This window comes from Opisthorchis viverrini, assembly GCF_000715545.1.
Source record: "Opisthorchis viverrini unplaced genomic scaffold opera_v5_160, whole genome shotgun sequence".
Lineage (NCBI taxonomy): Eukaryota > Metazoa > Platyhelminthes > Trematoda > Opisthorchiida > Opisthorchiidae > Opisthorchis > Opisthorchis viverrini.
Window position 1 is genome coordinate 453,551 of NW_008751817.1, and position 16,868 is coordinate 470,418.

Below are 16,868 nucleotides of genomic sequence, written 5' to 3' on the forward strand. Positions count from 1 at the left end.
AGCTCTCATAAAGCGGAGAGGTGACCGTACCGGCGGAAATCTCTGTATCCGTTCTTGAAATGTCACCACTCGAGGGCATTTAGTGGTTAACGATCTCTACTCGGAGATATTCACTTCGGTCAATGGTATCTAGAATTTTTACCATACCATTTAGAACACTTGGCTGCACAAAACTTCTGTTAACTTCGTTTATATTATTGAGTGTCTTTTTTTGCCTATTTTTTGTACGTAACGGTTTTTTCCGTAAGTTGGTAAGGGAAATCAGCTAACGGAATCCAGTAATGCTAACGGTTTATTTATGAATATTTCCAGATGATTCTAAACCTTATACGGCGAACCTCTAAAATTCGTTATGGAAGCATTCATCAAAGACTACAACTGACGCCTGTGTGCAGTCCACTCAGTTCGTCCGCTCATTCAGTCGCCTCACGTTTATGGCGATCATTTTTCTATGTTCCGGGAGATAAACCTAGAATGATTGAGAAAATATCACAATTGCCGACCAAGTTACAACCGGATCAATTTGGTATGCTTATCCCCGACCTGATTGTCCTCGACTGTGAAGATGCAGTTGCAATCGATCGAAAGGTGAGCTACTAGCTAGACGCTGGCTACAGTTTACACGCATGAGCAAGTTGCGTTAAAGAGCGAAAAGAGGAAAGGTAGTGATATGGTACATGTCCATATCCTGATGGACCGTTTATACAGCGATGTCATGCTGTCGTTAAACACAAAACACTGCGCTTATTTATCAGTTAACCCATCGATCGCTTGCACAACACGCGAACGTTTCAGTGGAACCTATTGGTCACGTGATTCTCTCACCGTTGTACCAGGTTTTATGCCATGACCATCACGTGAAACGCGTTGTCTCCGATTTACGGGGAAACATGCTGTGAAGATTTCCGGACCTTCTTCATTGCGTGCTGGGAGACGGTGTGTTAAAAACGAATTTCAGTAGTTGTGCGGTACATCACTCGGAACAAAGCGTGTTCTGTTTTACCGTTTGGATATGATGCGTTGTGCTACTCTACCCTACTCTGTCGATCGACTCTGATTGTGTACCTTTATTTTGACCTAGTGTTCTGTTTTCATCGATTGCTTATTGATCTTTACGAATGAGGAACTGATGCGGTTGTTCTTGTTGGATGCTTTGTCTGATACTCAAGTTAGTGCGATTATGTTTATGTATCACTCACGTGATTTGACTTAGCATCAACACCAGCTTATTGGTGGCGTCTGATGGCATTTTCGCTTTAACTATCAGTTTCCCTGCATTTGCTGGTTAACCATAATCTATAATCATACCAGCAGCGCGCCCATTGACGTCTCCCCGGCTGACGAAATGTTCACTCAGCAGACAGGTTAACAACCACCTAATCGACAATCAGTCACTTGATCAGCTACCAGTTCTCCGATGCTACTGATTAGCCATTTTCCAACACCTACCTTTCTTCAGAACACGTTGTGTGGTAATGTTTTTTCAAGTCGGAAATTGGATCATCTTGCTATCCCTATAAAATATCCATTCGCCATTTATTACACCGATATTCACTGTTCTTTCGAGGCACTGTTATCCATAGATGAGCTATGCCGAACTATCTGGTCCATGGTGACCTATACCTAGTTCTGGAGAGATGATCTGGCGAATAGGCGCTCCTGGATGGCCAGATTACGCATAAGGTTTCTTCAGATGTTTCTGTATACCCATCAAGAGTATCAGTTTTTTGGATCGCAACCGTTTCAAATGCTGATAGAAATCTTATGTCATAAAACGGCATCAGAAACTGGGTTTATCAAAGTGCAACTTCTATGAACATCCGAGGCTGTTAAAGTCTAACGCCGTGTTCCGTAAACAGACGTTATAAAAGTTAGTCCTACTAAGGAGCAGTCAGCTGGCGGTACAGAGTAGGCGCCACCCATCTCACCATCGGATATCTCTCAAAAGGAGATTGACCGTCGCAATTTGAGGCGCTGTTTTGATGGATGATTAGCTCTTACCTCCAAGTAGCATTGTGATTGGGTTTACTCTCCGTGAGGATGTTCATAAAGTGGCGTGACTGGGAATGAGGAGTTGATGATATCGGGTTTAGCTGTGTGAATTTGCACATGTGGGCTATCCTGTTGGCCTAACACCAATCCGCTCAGACGCAACTGCTTGACTGCTTTGATGCTCTTGTAGTGCAGAATGTCAGCTATCCAATAGTTTGGGGTTTTGTTTCACCGATAAACGAGCTAAAAAGCGTTAAGACGAGCGAAAGCGGTGGATCAGCCAGGGTCACCTTAAATCAGCTGTAAGTCAGCAGAAAGCAAGTTTCAAACACTATCAGTATTAATAGAATCACCAGATTGTGCGCGTTTGTAGTTGAATTGACTAATACGCCTCGGTTTTCATGCTGTGATAGAAGTAAGCGATCTGAAATATTATTATCCAGCGTGTTTTGTCCAGTGCTCTCTCTCTCTTTCATTCATGGAGTAGTACAGTCGTTTGTTTGCGTACAAAGTTAGATATGTTAAGACAGATGAGTAAATCATCACAAACGTAGGTATGCAAAAATAGCTAACTGAACGCCTTGCAAAGAAGAATCACCCCCGGACAGTCTGTTTCATAAGGCTTCGCAAAAGTGGTGTTTATTGAAAAAAAAAACAGATGGATTGGGCACCTGATCGGTCTAATTTCGGAGAAATTATAAGGACTCCTAGGCACATAAAGAGAACCTCTCGAATGATGCATCAAAACGCATCTAGGAAGTTAGTAGCAGGATGTAAATCAAGCGGGACATAACACTCGACTCAAAATGCAAGCAGTTTCTGGAGGGCACGACCGAACAAAACTGCTGTTTAGTCCTCAAAAATGGCTCCAACTCCACCAGAACACTTTTGATCGTTGTTTCTGCCCAGAACACTGAACGACTTGGTCTGCATGGCTAGGTATCCATAATTGCCCTCTGGTGCCCATGACAGTTTCCATGATAGCCCATTTTGGGAAAGTATCTTTTTCTTCTTCATGGGGGCAGTACATTGTTCATTTTCTGTCTCCGTGTGGAATCATTGGTACCAGTTAATACAGGCTTCACGAGCATCGGCGGTCAAATCTTAATTGAACGTCGCGGGTAGATAAGGTCTGCAGTTGCGGTATTTATCGTCCGCAATTGACCCTTCACTCTTTTAAACACACAGTTTCAGTGTTTCATCGAAACAGCTACAGTGGCTTCGCAACAACAAGCGCTTTGCCGAGCTGACTAAATGACTTGGTTCCAGATTTTCCTCCACTGTGAGGGATAAAACATTTCGACAGTAATGCTACAGAGAAGCTAATTAGTTAGACTACCAAGATCTTTTAAGATTCCAATCGGAAAAAGCTAATTATTAAAACTACCAAATCTTTTAAGATTCCAATCGGAAATAGGTCAACCCAGGTTTTTCGGTGGTGAAAATTTAAAGAGGAAGTGTTCTGTAAGAAGTTGTGTTTACTACCCACAGCACGGGTCTTTTACGATCACTAGTCCCATAAAATCAGCACGAGGATAATCCACCCACATACTGTGGTGCGCGTAACCCATCAAAAGCTGTATGAATCCTCTTCTAGATCGAATGTATTTTCTGTCCAGGGTCATTCCAACTGGACCTGAAGCTTGACCTCCTCGACCCGTACGTTCACACTTATCATCACTCTACGCGGGAATAAGTCGGCTTGCATCCATACTTTCGGTTCATCTCTGACACGTTCTGTGACCTTATTCAACCACTATTACGACGAACGAAAAATAGGAAACTTTCTTCATAGCAGTAAAATTGCGCTTTATTAAGAGGGGATACGGAGAGTGCCATTCAATTGCACACTCAAGAGAGACGCATCGAAAATGCACACAGGTTTCTCAGCTCTTACAGAGAGCTGTCCTTGAAGATAAAGTTCATTTGGATGCCTCTGAAGAGTGAAAGGCTTGGAGGAGCGAAAAGTTTTTTTCTGCGCAGATGAGACCTGGCGTTTTGTCCTGTCGTTATAATTGACTAATAAAGTGTGATGTAACCCGCTACAGTTCTTCCCCGTAGTTTACTTGTTTTTGTTTGCAATGGAACTAATACCACTTGAAATCCGGGCTTCCTTTAACCCCGACCACCTGAGAAGCACAGAGATTTAGTAGCACGTGCTTTAGTATTTTATCAGGTTTACCTACTCTGTGGAGCACATGACCAATCTGCTGTGAAGTGTGGTAATCCGTGTTTTTGCCCAAAAGCACTCAGCTTTACCCGCCTCGAAATTCCTGGTGAATGCAAGGAGCAAATGGGGGGAGGTGGACCAAGTGGTTAGAGCGCGAATTTACTGACCGTAAGGTTCGTGCTTCGAAGCCGACCTCTGCCTCTCGACTTCTCCTGTCTAGGGTTGGGCAACCTGGCAGTATCTCAGCCCTCGTGCGGCATGGCAGCATGGTAGTAGAGCGAGTGCACTGGTAATTGGATGTCATTGGAGCACGAACACACGTGTGTGCATTACATTTATTCAACGCACATCCTGTGATTCGGTGTATTACGTCTTAATCGAATTCAGGCTGAATTCAAATTTTATTCCCAAAAACTTTGAGGTGTATTCCACATCACCTTTTTTCAAACAATTGAACAGATTATCAAGAAATCGGCATCAGTCATTTTGAATCCGACTGCTGAGGTTCGAACGAAGTTCTGCAAAATGCAATGTCATTTTGTCCACTAGACCAACCAGACCTTGCTTAGAATCACCACCTTAAACTGATAAATTTTCCGGGGAACCGATAATTTTTTAGTGTCATGGTTAATCTACCTCAGGTGAAGAGACGGACACTGACTTTCAGCTAGATTATTCTGTGCTATGAGGGAGAATTTCCGACTCGGAAATAGATTACAAAACTCCACTGTGTATTTGATTTGCTTTGTTATCAGGCGGAAGCCCGGCAAGCTGTTTCCGACGCACTATCCGCTCCAGACGGTGGTCTATTCCGAGTATTACGGCAAGAATTTCAACGTACGTTAATTGTTAGAATCAATGATGCGAACTCAGGTCACGCTATCGATGATCTTGTCGCTGTATTGGATGCTGCAATTACGTCTTCTGACTCGAGCAATGGGATGTGGCCTGGCCCCGACTTGTTTTGCTTACCCAAAGTTGAGTCACTCGATGAACTGTCTTGGGTAAGTTAAGCATTTCATCGTTGTTTTTTGGCCTGGAATAGCCTTCCTACTCTGTTTACTGTGCGTTGTTTGCCATGAGAACAAGGTGCTAATTGGAATCTGGCTGGAGTGGTCTACCTGTGCAGACCTATCTTGTGTATTTTTTCGGACCGTGCAAGTTCATGAGCTGGATAACTCATCTTTGCCGAAATGAGTGCGCACTGCTTCCGAGTACTGGGTTCAGCAGACGATACCGTTTCTTCCATCTGTTCCCCTATTCTGTCCTGTGAATAACGCTTTTCCACTGATATTCAACCTTCGTTATCGTGAAATCTGCTGATCTTGTTTGGTGATGAACTCTTCGGCGCGAATCCTTCCTCTGATGATGACAAACAGGTACCCCTTGTATATCGGTTTCCATATGTCGGCACCGAATAGTTGACTAGTCGTAGTACAGGATGCCTGAGGGTTGCAGAATATTCATTAGATTCCTCATTCATCAGATACTTCATCCAGATCTAGATAATCGTCTCTAGACCAGTCTGACGTCATTTTCAGTTGATTCAAAGAAAGCAACAACCCACACTACCGAGGGATCGAATTTTGATACCAATGGCCAAGGGCTTTGTGATACAGAATAGAGGAAAGGCCAGTTCACTGAAATGCGTAGAGAGTGGGAGCTATCCAAAATCAAAGGTAAGACAGAGTTAAATTAGGCTGATTGGACGGCTTAAAATATAATAATCTTACCGCACACGACGAATGTTTGGTGGCACTGTTATGGAAGTATCCTGTGACGAAATTCCCGTTGTGGAAGCAAGCATATATAGTGTCCGAAGGTGGTGAGCTTCAAGAAAGCAGTGTGATTTCAATCAATTAGAAAATGTTTCGGACCGATTGAGAAGTCACCGTTTCAGAGGGTTTGGCAAACAATCGGTGGATTTACTGCTGGGCAACGTTTCGCTTTTGACACAAGAGCTTCGTCAGGCCAAGTGAGTAAGTAGTAGGTTGATTGGGTTTTAAGGCAGTCAGGGAATCAATCCGTGATATTCCTTATGACTAGTGACTTGATCAGTGCTGGGTGTTCAGTCTGATGTTCCTGTTTGTTGATTAGTGGGGATGACTAAGATTTACGATATATTGGTTAGGGGGGATTTGTCTTCATGATGAACTCGGATTTTTCGTCCTTACTTTTTCAGTCTAGGACACCTTAACGGAAAATTCCTCTTGGGGTCGTTCACAGATTTCGTTCACCTGTGTTCGTCCAAAGGTGCTGAGACAATTGGTTTGGGGATGGGGGTGGGGTGGTTAATTGGATCTAAGGCTACTTGGATTTTGTACTTTTAGACCCAGGCCATTTCGCTGATAAGTGCACACCGCCTCGTGTCATCTCGGTTGATCTAAGACCGCTCTCCACACGTTTGCAAGTTCAATCTCCTCTATTCTATTCACACTGGGATGCTTGGCGATTTCCACCGCCTCGGCCACCAGTCTCAGATGTCCCTGTTTTGTATGGAATGACCGCTGCTCCGATCCACTCCTTGTTGGGCCTTGGTGTTGGCGCCAATACCTGTCTTAGTCGCCCCTTAATTAAACCCACTGGGTATCCGCTATCCTGAAGTCGCTTTTTTACTTCAAGTTGTGCTGCTCTTCGGTCGACTTCCTCTGTGCACAGTGCTCTCACTCTCCTAGACATCGCTGAAGCTATGCTGGCATATACTGCTTTTGGATGTGCAGAGGAGTAGTTTAAAGCCGCACCGCTATCTATTGATTTCCGGTATACAGTGGTTTTTAATTTCCCACCACTCTTGTGTGTCATGCAGTCAAGGAAAGGTAGTGTACCCGATGTGGACTCTAGCTCCATGCTAAACTTAATGTGAGGGTCCAAAGTGTTCAGATATTGAAAAAATTCGTTCACCTTATCCAGCTTTATCACAACGAATGTGTCATCTACGTAACGCCAGAACACCCTTGGTGGACACTCGAATCCGTTTAAAGCTCCAGATGGTTTGTCACAGATCTTAGATACCTCCCAACTTCAACTTTACTCTTATTCATAATTGACGTGATCGTCCCGTTACTAATTTATCGGTAGGGACCATCAGCTATGTGTTGTCTAACTTTCTGAAGATAGTCACTCTTATCCACGATGACCGTGGCCTTTCCTTTATCTGCCTTTGTAATTACTTTGCTGTCTACATTTTTTAACGTGTTTAACGCTCTTCGCTCAGCTGGTGCGATGTTTGGAACCCCTGGTTGCTGGGACTTGAGGACTGTGACCAACTGTGCACGTAATTTTTCCGCTTCCATTGCAGGAAGCTTATGGAATACAGACTCAACACTAGGAATGATCTCTGCCCTTATAACGCCTTTGCTTACTGCAAAATTCAATCCTTTCTCTAACAGACAACGTTCCTCTTCACTTATCTGATAAATTGACTACGCTACAATAGCTAGTGGATGACTCACTCTTCTCTGCTGTGTTACCAGAACAGCGAGTGGTAGAAAGCAATTTTTCGAGCTTACGTATTTGTCTGTCCTTGCACTGTTTACCTTGAGCTGATTTTACTTCCTTTGCTCTGGTATCTAGTAATTCGAATTCAGCAGGCCAGAGTGCGGACTGAAGATCATGGTTGAGACGACACGCGCGGTGGCGGATATCAGTTAAACGTTGGGTAGTTAAATGGATACTCTGTTTGAGGAATGATTTGGCCGCTGAAGAAGCAATTCGGGCAGTGCTCTGGTATCTATTAATTCGAATTCAGCAGGCCAGAGTGCGGACTGAAGATCATGGTTGAGACGACACGCGCGGTGGCGGATATCAGTTAAACGTTGGGGAGTTAAATGGATACTCTGTTTGAGGAATGATTTGGCCGCTGAAGAAGCAATTCGGGCAGAAGCGGGGGACGCATCTGATGGCTTAACAACCAGAGATTCGGGAATTATGTTATGCTTCATTCATCCAATGTTGAAAATGCGATGGTTCTCGCAGTCTGCCTCCGATCTTGCCAATCGAACATATTCACTTGACAGCTTCCGAACACATGGTCCGTAGATGTTTTCAATCGATTGGAAAATGTTTGGGATCTATTGGGAAGTCATTGTTTCAGGGGGGTTTGGTAAACCATCGGTGGATTTATTGCTGGGCAACGTTTCGCTTTTGACGCAAACGATTCGTAGTTCCTTGTATAAAATTAAAGTTTGTCCGTCTGGTTTTTCATGTGGTCGGCAAGTGTACCGCCCTTCTGAGTTAGTTACAATTTTCCCTAGTGTTTGTACTGTGTGCAGGTTTATTTTCGCTTCTGGCATGACTCTCTGTTCCATTATTCCCGAGTAGAACTGATTGACTGGCTTGCGGGAGATAGCCATACTGCGCATAGTCGGGTTGCCATTGTATTGCCTGGCGTAGAAATACACGTGTATTTTCAACGTGGAATGTTTGAGACTGATTTAGGCATTGTGAACTAGAGTAGTGGCATCAAGTACAGGGTCTGTCGTAAACTCCTCCTCTTCCCTTGTTGGAATGATATGGTTAACAATTTATGAGGAGATCCATTCCACTAGTTTTTTTTATGAACCCGCCTGCGTTGTTTGACCTCAGTCAGCGTGCGAAATGTCGATCATATGAAGACCAGCGTTCAAAGGAGTCTTTGCATGCGTTTTGAGTGAACTGTAAAAAATTCAGTTACGATAAATAAGATACTACTCACAGTAACACAAAAATATGGAACAAAGCACCATTTTAAGAGTCCAAACGACGAGAAATTCCGGCTGAGGGAGAACGTGAATGGTTAGACTATCAATTGCAAAATAATTGAATTGATTTACGACAGCCATGGTTGAATTTTTGTTTACTATGACTTCATATGGTCCGAGGAAGTTGGAGTACCTTCTCAAAAAACGAACAACAGAGAATGTCGTGAGCCGATTCGGACAAGTTGCTTGGTACATAGCGCTCAAAATCGTCACCACCAAAGACTGGCAGTTTCCCTGTGGTTAACATGAGCCTGGAAGGGGCTTCTTAATTCCAACGCAGAAGATTGAACCTATAGGTCATTTCTAGTACAGATTACCTCAATTCTTGTAGGCAGCTCACAGTTTTGAGCAGTACATTTGTCTGCTTTGGCTGGGCCACCACAGTATCTAAATTTGAACAAAACTCAGTGGATCGCATAGCACCTTGATCTAGATTATTCGACGTACCTCATCCGCACAGAATCTTAAGTACTTGGCGCGATGTCGTATACATAGTCTAGTCCTCCTCCCGTAGAATGTTAGCTCCGCAGGTAGTTGATGTGAAGAGGGTTTCTTCGACATGTAAGTTAACTGAAAAGTTGGAAAAAAGTGATAAAACAGCAGTCCTGATAAACATCACTCTTGTGGGAGGAGAGTTCCCCACGCCAACGGGTGATGATGTTCGGATCAGCTTTGAAGTGTAAGAAGATTAACAAATTAGTGCTATCGACCGAATCGAAGACTTCCCAGGCCCAGGGAGACAACAATTGCTGGTTCTTTATGTGTTGTAGTATTCTAGTTGTCGCAAGGTAAGGATGTGGCTAATGTGTCCACGGCCCAAATGGCCCTTCCTCTGTATTTCATGATTCGGTCTTTTTGCAAATATTGGTGCTCTAGCTTATGATGATATCCGTTGGCAACTTAGAAGCGATGACCAGGATCGCACAACCAATGATTTTCGCATCCAGATCAGGGAATTTTCAAAGACAGAGCAACGCTAGATATCTGCCACTCCCAGTATCCCTTACATCTTCCAAACATTCTGCATCAGTTTCATAGACTGTGAACTGCATGCACAAAAAACGGATGCCCATATTGTACCGCGCATTATTCCTTAGCCAGTGTGTTTTGAGAAGTTACCTACAACACGCGATTCTATACAGTACGTAATACGCTCGAGAACGGGTGCACCCGTTGGTAACCGAGAGTAATTGTTTCCTGTTGGCCCTGATGAGTATATGGGTCAGGATGCAATGTGTAGCAGAAACTTACACCAAAGTTCACCATAATCGCTAATACTTATCCTAATGATATGCATTAAGTACTTTTAATCGTACACCTAAATCCGCGGATTTCTGGGTAAGCCTATCAGTGAATTCGTGCGATTTCGACCCTGTCGACTAGCAAAGATTAGACAAGCGAGCACGTTTCGAAATACATCATGTGGCGCGTGTGTGAAGGTGTATCTGGAAGTTTCATTTAAACAGGTGATCTTGATGCCGTGGAAAGTAATGAATGCTAGTAGCGTTGAAGGTGCTCCCAAGCTACATGATGAAAATACTGGATGATTATCTCTGAGAGCAGACAGAATCAGCAGCCGGTTCTGAAGCTCATCCTGATAATCGTAACAGTGAACGGTGTGAGAGCAGAGCGTGACACGATCAACTTTGGGTGACGCTTCCAAGTTTACTGACAGTACCCGGTGTAGTTGCTCTTCCGCGTAGTGACAATAAGAGGTTGACCCAAGAGAAATCCCAACCTGTTACTGAAAAACCAAAGGCTTTACTGACCACTACTCCCAAGTCTATGTTATTCAAATGGGCTTCGTCGTCTCTAGAAAGCGACAATGTAACTTTATCCTGTCTTGTCCGAATCCTTTGATTATCTGCTTCAACGAGCAGTTCCTGTTGGATTGCCCTGAAGTCTGTATCCGATTGTAATGCATATCCAGTGTATAGCTGCTCCTTATTTTGATTGAGTGAACTACGCGGTTGTCACATTCACACTTGTACTAATATAATCACCGTGCTCTTCCAGCTTTCCGATCGCGTCGATACCTACATATCCAAGGCTACGTCTTCGAGGTCCAAGCCCCAGTTGGGTCTAGTTGCCATGATCGAGTCTTGCAAGTCAGTTGTCAACTTACCAGACATATGCCTTGGGGGCAAATCTTTAAAAATTCCCCTGGTGGGTGTGGTCTTCGGTTCTGATGATTATTGTGTCAGTCTTGGTAAGTTTGACGGCACCCGTAACTATGAGCACGCTTGAAATTCTCGATTGTCTAGTTCTAGCTAATCCAGAGCCATTTCTTGAAGCATGCTTTCTTACTTGATACTTTGTAACTTATTGCCGAAAGTCACTTGTTTGAGTCTACGTGACTTTATGGAAAGTATTATAGTTGCACCTTCCAAGTTTCCTCTCGGCCACCCTAACGGACTTTTGAGTTGTGCCTTCAACAATGAGAAGGTGCGACAACCTCGGGAGAATTATTGATCAACTGGACCAGGTTGTGGTTGAAAGTGAAAGATGTGGATATGATTTATCGTGAGGACTTTGGTCTGATTAACTGCAGTGCTCGTGGCGAGCTCATTCAAGTTGCTGTTTGTGTTTACGTCTCACAAAGCCGTGTAACACAGACGACCCCGATAGACGACGGGTGGTAGCCGCCGCGACGGCTTTCTGAACAAGGGGGATTTAACCTGTGTACTCCGAAATAACTGTCTCCAATGAGATAGGACCCCATCTATTACGACCTCAGAAATACTAGGCTAGTATAACTTCATTACGGAGGAGGCCGTCATATGGGTTGACTAACAGTCGTACTAGATGAAATCGTTACATGGAGGGTCGTGAGTCCTATGCTATTTATTTGATAACGTTACAAAACAAGGACACCTTCGAGGTGTAGGTTTATGAGGGTCTATAGAGCAGCTACCTAATCCCTGCATTCAAGTGTAGCAAATTATCGTGACAGGAACTAACCAGCTGGATTCCCCGCAACGCGAATTCGAATGGTGGTACTGTTATCTCCCGACTAAAAAGTCACCTCGCCATGGTGGTGCTGCAATGATCCTGTGGGCTGTAGTGGCTGGAACTCAGTTCCCAAAGGTTCAGCAAACCAGTGACACCAACGGTGAGCAGCACGACAAAGAAGAGCGAGTCCCCGTACTTCAAGAAGCTGTATTACAGAGCGGTCTTGAGGTGAAGGCGTACTGTCCTCTGCGATAGGAGTGTGAAGGCAGTAAGGCGTTTCCTCCAGCCAATCCAGGCTTTTGAGTTAGAGGCTATGTGAAGGGTCCCCGAACAAAACCGCATATCCTCTCACTGCCTTGTATGTCAACCTTCTGAGTCAAAGCCTCAAACAACTCCGCTTCTTCGGCCCGGTCCTCATACGTTTTCGTCCACTGAGACCTCCGCACGTCCCTCTTCCAAGTCCTCACTAATTTAGCCGTTTCTCCTTATCTAAGCTTCTGCCCACTAAAATAAATAAAAAGTAACCCTCATTATATTCAAGGCCTATTCCATATTACACCTTGCAACGTCCGTACTCTCTCAAATTTGGTAACGGGTAGCTCTTGCTCAGACCTTGTTCTCTGGGCCGATATATGTTGTCCCCGAAACCCAAATTTCCTGCACGTTACTCTTCGGGTGTCTGGTGATCTTGATGCACTGGCTCGTGGTGCCTACGGCTTGGGGGTTGTGCTAAGCCTCAGGGCTGAATGCGGTTTACTGAACTGGATTACAGTTTACAGTTGTCTTTGTGCTGTTGGGTTGACTGGTTTGATCAAGCTCAATACACCTTGACGTAGTGGACGGCGTTTATTCGTGCCACCATACGCTTCGACGGACTGTAGCTCTGAGGCTGAGGAAGACAGCTTCTACAGGGATGTGTCACGGTTACTCCGGTGATTTGAACGACGATTTGAGAACGGTGGAAGAATTTATAATCACAGCCTTTGGTACGGTCTATCATAGGACGCTCGTATACCCCAATGGACACGATCACCAGTTCTGATTGGAGCCAGGAAAACTATACCAGCAGCAAACAACTGTGATGACTTGTGCAGGTCCTCCAAACGGCGAATAATGAAGAGCCTTAGGATTAACGGAGAGCGCTGGTGGATCACCGAAACCTCGAGAAAGGAGAAGGCTTTAGCAGCGGAAACCATCGCACCCCAGTTAATCACAATCATCGACAGCTTAACATCGAAGTTACACACTGATGCTTCCCTGCCGTGCAACCATAATTCGTTTGAAAGTCCCGTTGTGAGAAGAATAAAAGTTGTGCTAGCCTACCACATTTACCCCGAGGTGCCTACACCTGCGGACACTTATTCAGGAAATCTGGGTAAAAGTTGACTGCAAGAACGCTGTTGACATCGATGGGCTTGACATTTTGAGGTTCAGATGGGCCCCATCAACTCACCCTCCGGAATGACTGACTGACCGATTGGGACATCGACATCCGCCCGTCATCGATGATAGAAGTCTAGGGTGCAACCACATTGCTTCAGTGCACCAAGCATCCGGACGAGACAGTTTGCATTCTTCATAGGTGACCAGATCGTTGTGGCTAACCTGGTGACCCTAATACAAATGTCTAGAATGAGGAGAAACATCCGACAATGTAGAGTGCCTCGATGATGATTCCAGTATTCGAAGAGGGTGCAGGAAATCGTGCAAAAACCACCGGGGCATCAGCCTAGTGGCTATTGCTTCCAAGGTGTTCTCTAGCATTATTCTGTGCAGGTTAATTTGCCATCAGCAGAACCAGATTCACGAAAATAAAGCTGGATTTCGCCCTCGCCTTAGTTGAATTGATCATGTACTCACATTGCGGCGTGTTCCAACTGTACCACTTTTCCTGACGACCAATAATGCTAGTATTTCTCGATTTTAAGTCCGGTTTAGGTTCCATTGGCGGTCAAAAATGTGGAGTTTCTCTTCTAAATTCTTCTCTCCTGTGGGGGCTCTATATGTTTCCTCCCGTGGGCATGGATGTGTCTACGACAGATTGTATCACGAATTCACCACATCCAGTGGTGTCAGGCGAGGCGCTCTCTATCACCCCTTCTCTTCAACTTCGTAGTCGACATGCTGCTTGAATCTTCTTTTTCTATCTCTAACATCTCGGAGGTCGAAATACTCCCGGGTACTGGGTATGCTGACGATATTGCTGTTCTTGGATCAGATCCTCTATAAATGCAAGCCATTTCATCAAATGATCTAAATAGTTCTGCTTCACACCTCTACATTGCAAAGTACTGCTGGAGGATTGGATAGGGTTAAACACAAACTTCATGCTTGCAGGTGAACCCATCAATGTGGTAGATAAGTCCATTTACCTGGGTAGCTGCATATATTCCGGTGGTCTGGCGAAAGGCTAATCACTTTCTGAATTCTGAAGGCCAGAGCAGCGTTGGCTAACCTTCGACATTTGTGGCGATGACGTGAAATCACCTTGAATATCAAGAGTAGAGTGTGCAATGCCGCCGTCCGATCTGTTCTAGTTCATCGATCAGAGACGTGGCCGCCGCATGTGGAAGACCTTCAAAGGCTCTCTTTGTTTAACCATACGTGCTTCCGAAGCATTGCGCGAGCCTGGTGGGAACACCAGGTCAGTAGTGCTGAACGACAACAAATGGTTTCCGAAAAGGTTTATTCTGCTCCGATAGATCAGCTGCTTACACTCTAAAGCTATCCTGGTCATGCTTCGTAATTCGTGTGCCAGAGGACCGTCTGCCTGATAAAGCTCTCTTCGCCCAGTCTTGTGTCGAAGAAGCGTCCAGTGCGCGACCTTGCAGCGAAACATGGTTATCCTTAACAGTCAACTCAGTCGCACTGGTAAGTGCTAATCTCCCGAATGGGAATCGGGGGTTAGCGGTAGATATGACTATGTCACGAAGCCAGTGGCGATCTTGCATCATAGCTATCGTTTTTACTACGTAGCTCTCCACCGCCACCATATCGGGCGAACAGAGCCATTCGACGTTGGTGAACGGATAGGATCAACTCATCCAACATCTGGTTCTCATATCCTTACTATCCTTATCCTCGGTGAACGAAGCTGTTGCAGCTGAAATCACTGCGTTTCGGTGTACGGCTTGTGAGCTGGAAAACTGCATTGTTCTCTAGGTCACATATCAGCAGCTCGTTATCACACCCAAAAGATGGGAACTGAAAGGCCTGTGTAGTCTTTCCGTCCACCGAGATCGTAGGCTAAAAGATCTGAAGTAACTGATTAGGTTAATTTCTCGGGAGCATGTGCGATTACTTTAACAACATGGGATCGATCGGGAACATCCGTTTTGCTATCGCAGTTGAATTGTTAGATTTTCAGGCGAGTCACTGGCATAGCGGGAGAATGAACTCTACTCCGATCTTGCCTAGACAGATAAATCTGCTCCAAAGTTGGAGGAATCACAAGTGCGTGCGTCACCGTTATCCCTCACAATTTACTATATCCGGAATGCTACGCTGTATGTACATTCCATTCTATAGCTCTGCTATCAAACTCAATTTCTTTCGCTTTAGGCGTTGACAGAAGTCCTAACAACGTGGAATTATCCTATGCTCGAAGCTATGTTCCAGTCGTGGCAAAAGCCTCTGGGTTATCATCAATCGATATGGTGGATATAGACTACAAAGGTAAGCCCTCGCTACTGCATGTATGGTAACTGTCCATCTTCCACAGACACCGAAAAACTTGAGGAAAATTGCAAGCACGGCGCCCAAATGGGTTTCAGTGGCAAACAAACCATACACCCGGCCCAACTACCCATCGTAAACAAGGCGTTTTCTCCATCCAGTGCACGCATTGAATGGTCGAGGGCTTTGCTAGCCGAAGCCGAAAAACATTCGGAGGGAGATGCTGTAGGTGCAGGTGCATTTACTTTTCGTGGTCGGATGATTGACCGCCCAACGCTGAGACAGGCAGCACACACCGTAAAACTGGCGAACTTGATGAATTTTCGACAATGATGGGGCAGATTTCTTCCTATTTGTTGCTTATTTTTACAATGATTTCTTACTTCTGAAAAGATAAACTGCACACACCACCTAATACCCTCTTCACCGAAAAATGGGACAGGTCTCATAACTCGTAATGTGGGCTAGTGAATATTGCTGTTCCACCTCGCTTCGAACACACAGAACAACGATTTCATTTCAGTTGCTTCTATTGCCTCAAACAACCGTAGGGCATCCCTCGAGAACCCATGCACCCCCGTAAAAGTTGCACATGCCCTCAAACAACCAACCGTAGGGCATCCCTCGCGTACCCATGCACCCCCGTAAAAGTTGCACATGGGGCCGGGAGCGAACAGCGCTGTGGCCCTACATTGCTGCTGTGATTTGTTTTACTACGAACATTGATCACATCGTACTCGGAGCGACCGAAGATATTTCTCGTCGACAGTCACCTTGAGTGTGAAAGGTTGGAAGTCAATATGAATTTCTGACCGTGAACGTCTAGAAAGTAAGTCGACTGATTCGAGGGAATAGCTGAAATCAAAGGATAACTTATTGTGATCATCCTTGGATACATGTTAGGATAAGTGGAGTTCGAAATTGGGATGTGTCAAAACTGTACGTGATAGCACTTGGGCGATATAGGTTGCAGCTGTTCCCTTGAAATTTTTTATTCAGTCCTCTATGGTGCCTACATCGTTTTCAAGAACTCCGCAGTGCACTATTGTTGCTAGTTTTCCCAATTCCGATATGGAGTCTATGGAGTATGATGCGACAGACAAGCAATTAACGATAGAACTAGTCCTTTCTGGTCAGAGTGAGCTGGACTGATTATGAAAGTACATGTGCATAGTTGATTGAAGCCCTCAAACCCGAGCTCCATCATCATCATTGTCAGCTGTAAGAACCTGGTCAGAGTGGACTGATTATGAAAGTACATGTGCATAGTTGATTGAAGCCCTCAAACCCGAGCTCCATCATCATCATTGTCAGCTGTACTGTAAGCGTACTGGTCGTAC

General features: G+C 44.8%; 1 protein-coding gene across 1 annotated transcript in view; it reads left to right on the forward strand.

Annotated features, from left to right (window-relative positions):
- Nucleotides 1-312: 312 nt before the first annotated feature.
- Nucleotides 313-16,868, forward strand: part of T265_07168 (hypothetical protein) — a gene marked incomplete at both ends in the record, with an annotated part of 21,594 nt that continues 5,038 nt past the window's right edge. The window contains 8 exons of the mRNA XM_009172619.1: nucleotides 313-588; nucleotides 4,918-4,999; nucleotides 5,036-5,166; nucleotides 10,918-11,110; nucleotides 11,855-12,081; nucleotides 14,391-14,497; nucleotides 15,425-15,528; nucleotides 15,575-15,753. Of these exons, the coding sequence (XP_009170883.1) occupies nucleotides 313-588; nucleotides 4,918-4,999; nucleotides 5,036-5,166; nucleotides 10,918-11,110; nucleotides 11,855-12,081; nucleotides 14,391-14,497; nucleotides 15,425-15,528; nucleotides 15,575-15,753 (1,299 nt within the window). The remainder of the gene's footprint in view (nucleotides 589-4,917; nucleotides 5,000-5,035; nucleotides 5,167-10,917; nucleotides 11,111-11,854; nucleotides 12,082-14,390; nucleotides 14,498-15,424; nucleotides 15,529-15,574; nucleotides 15,754-16,868) is intronic.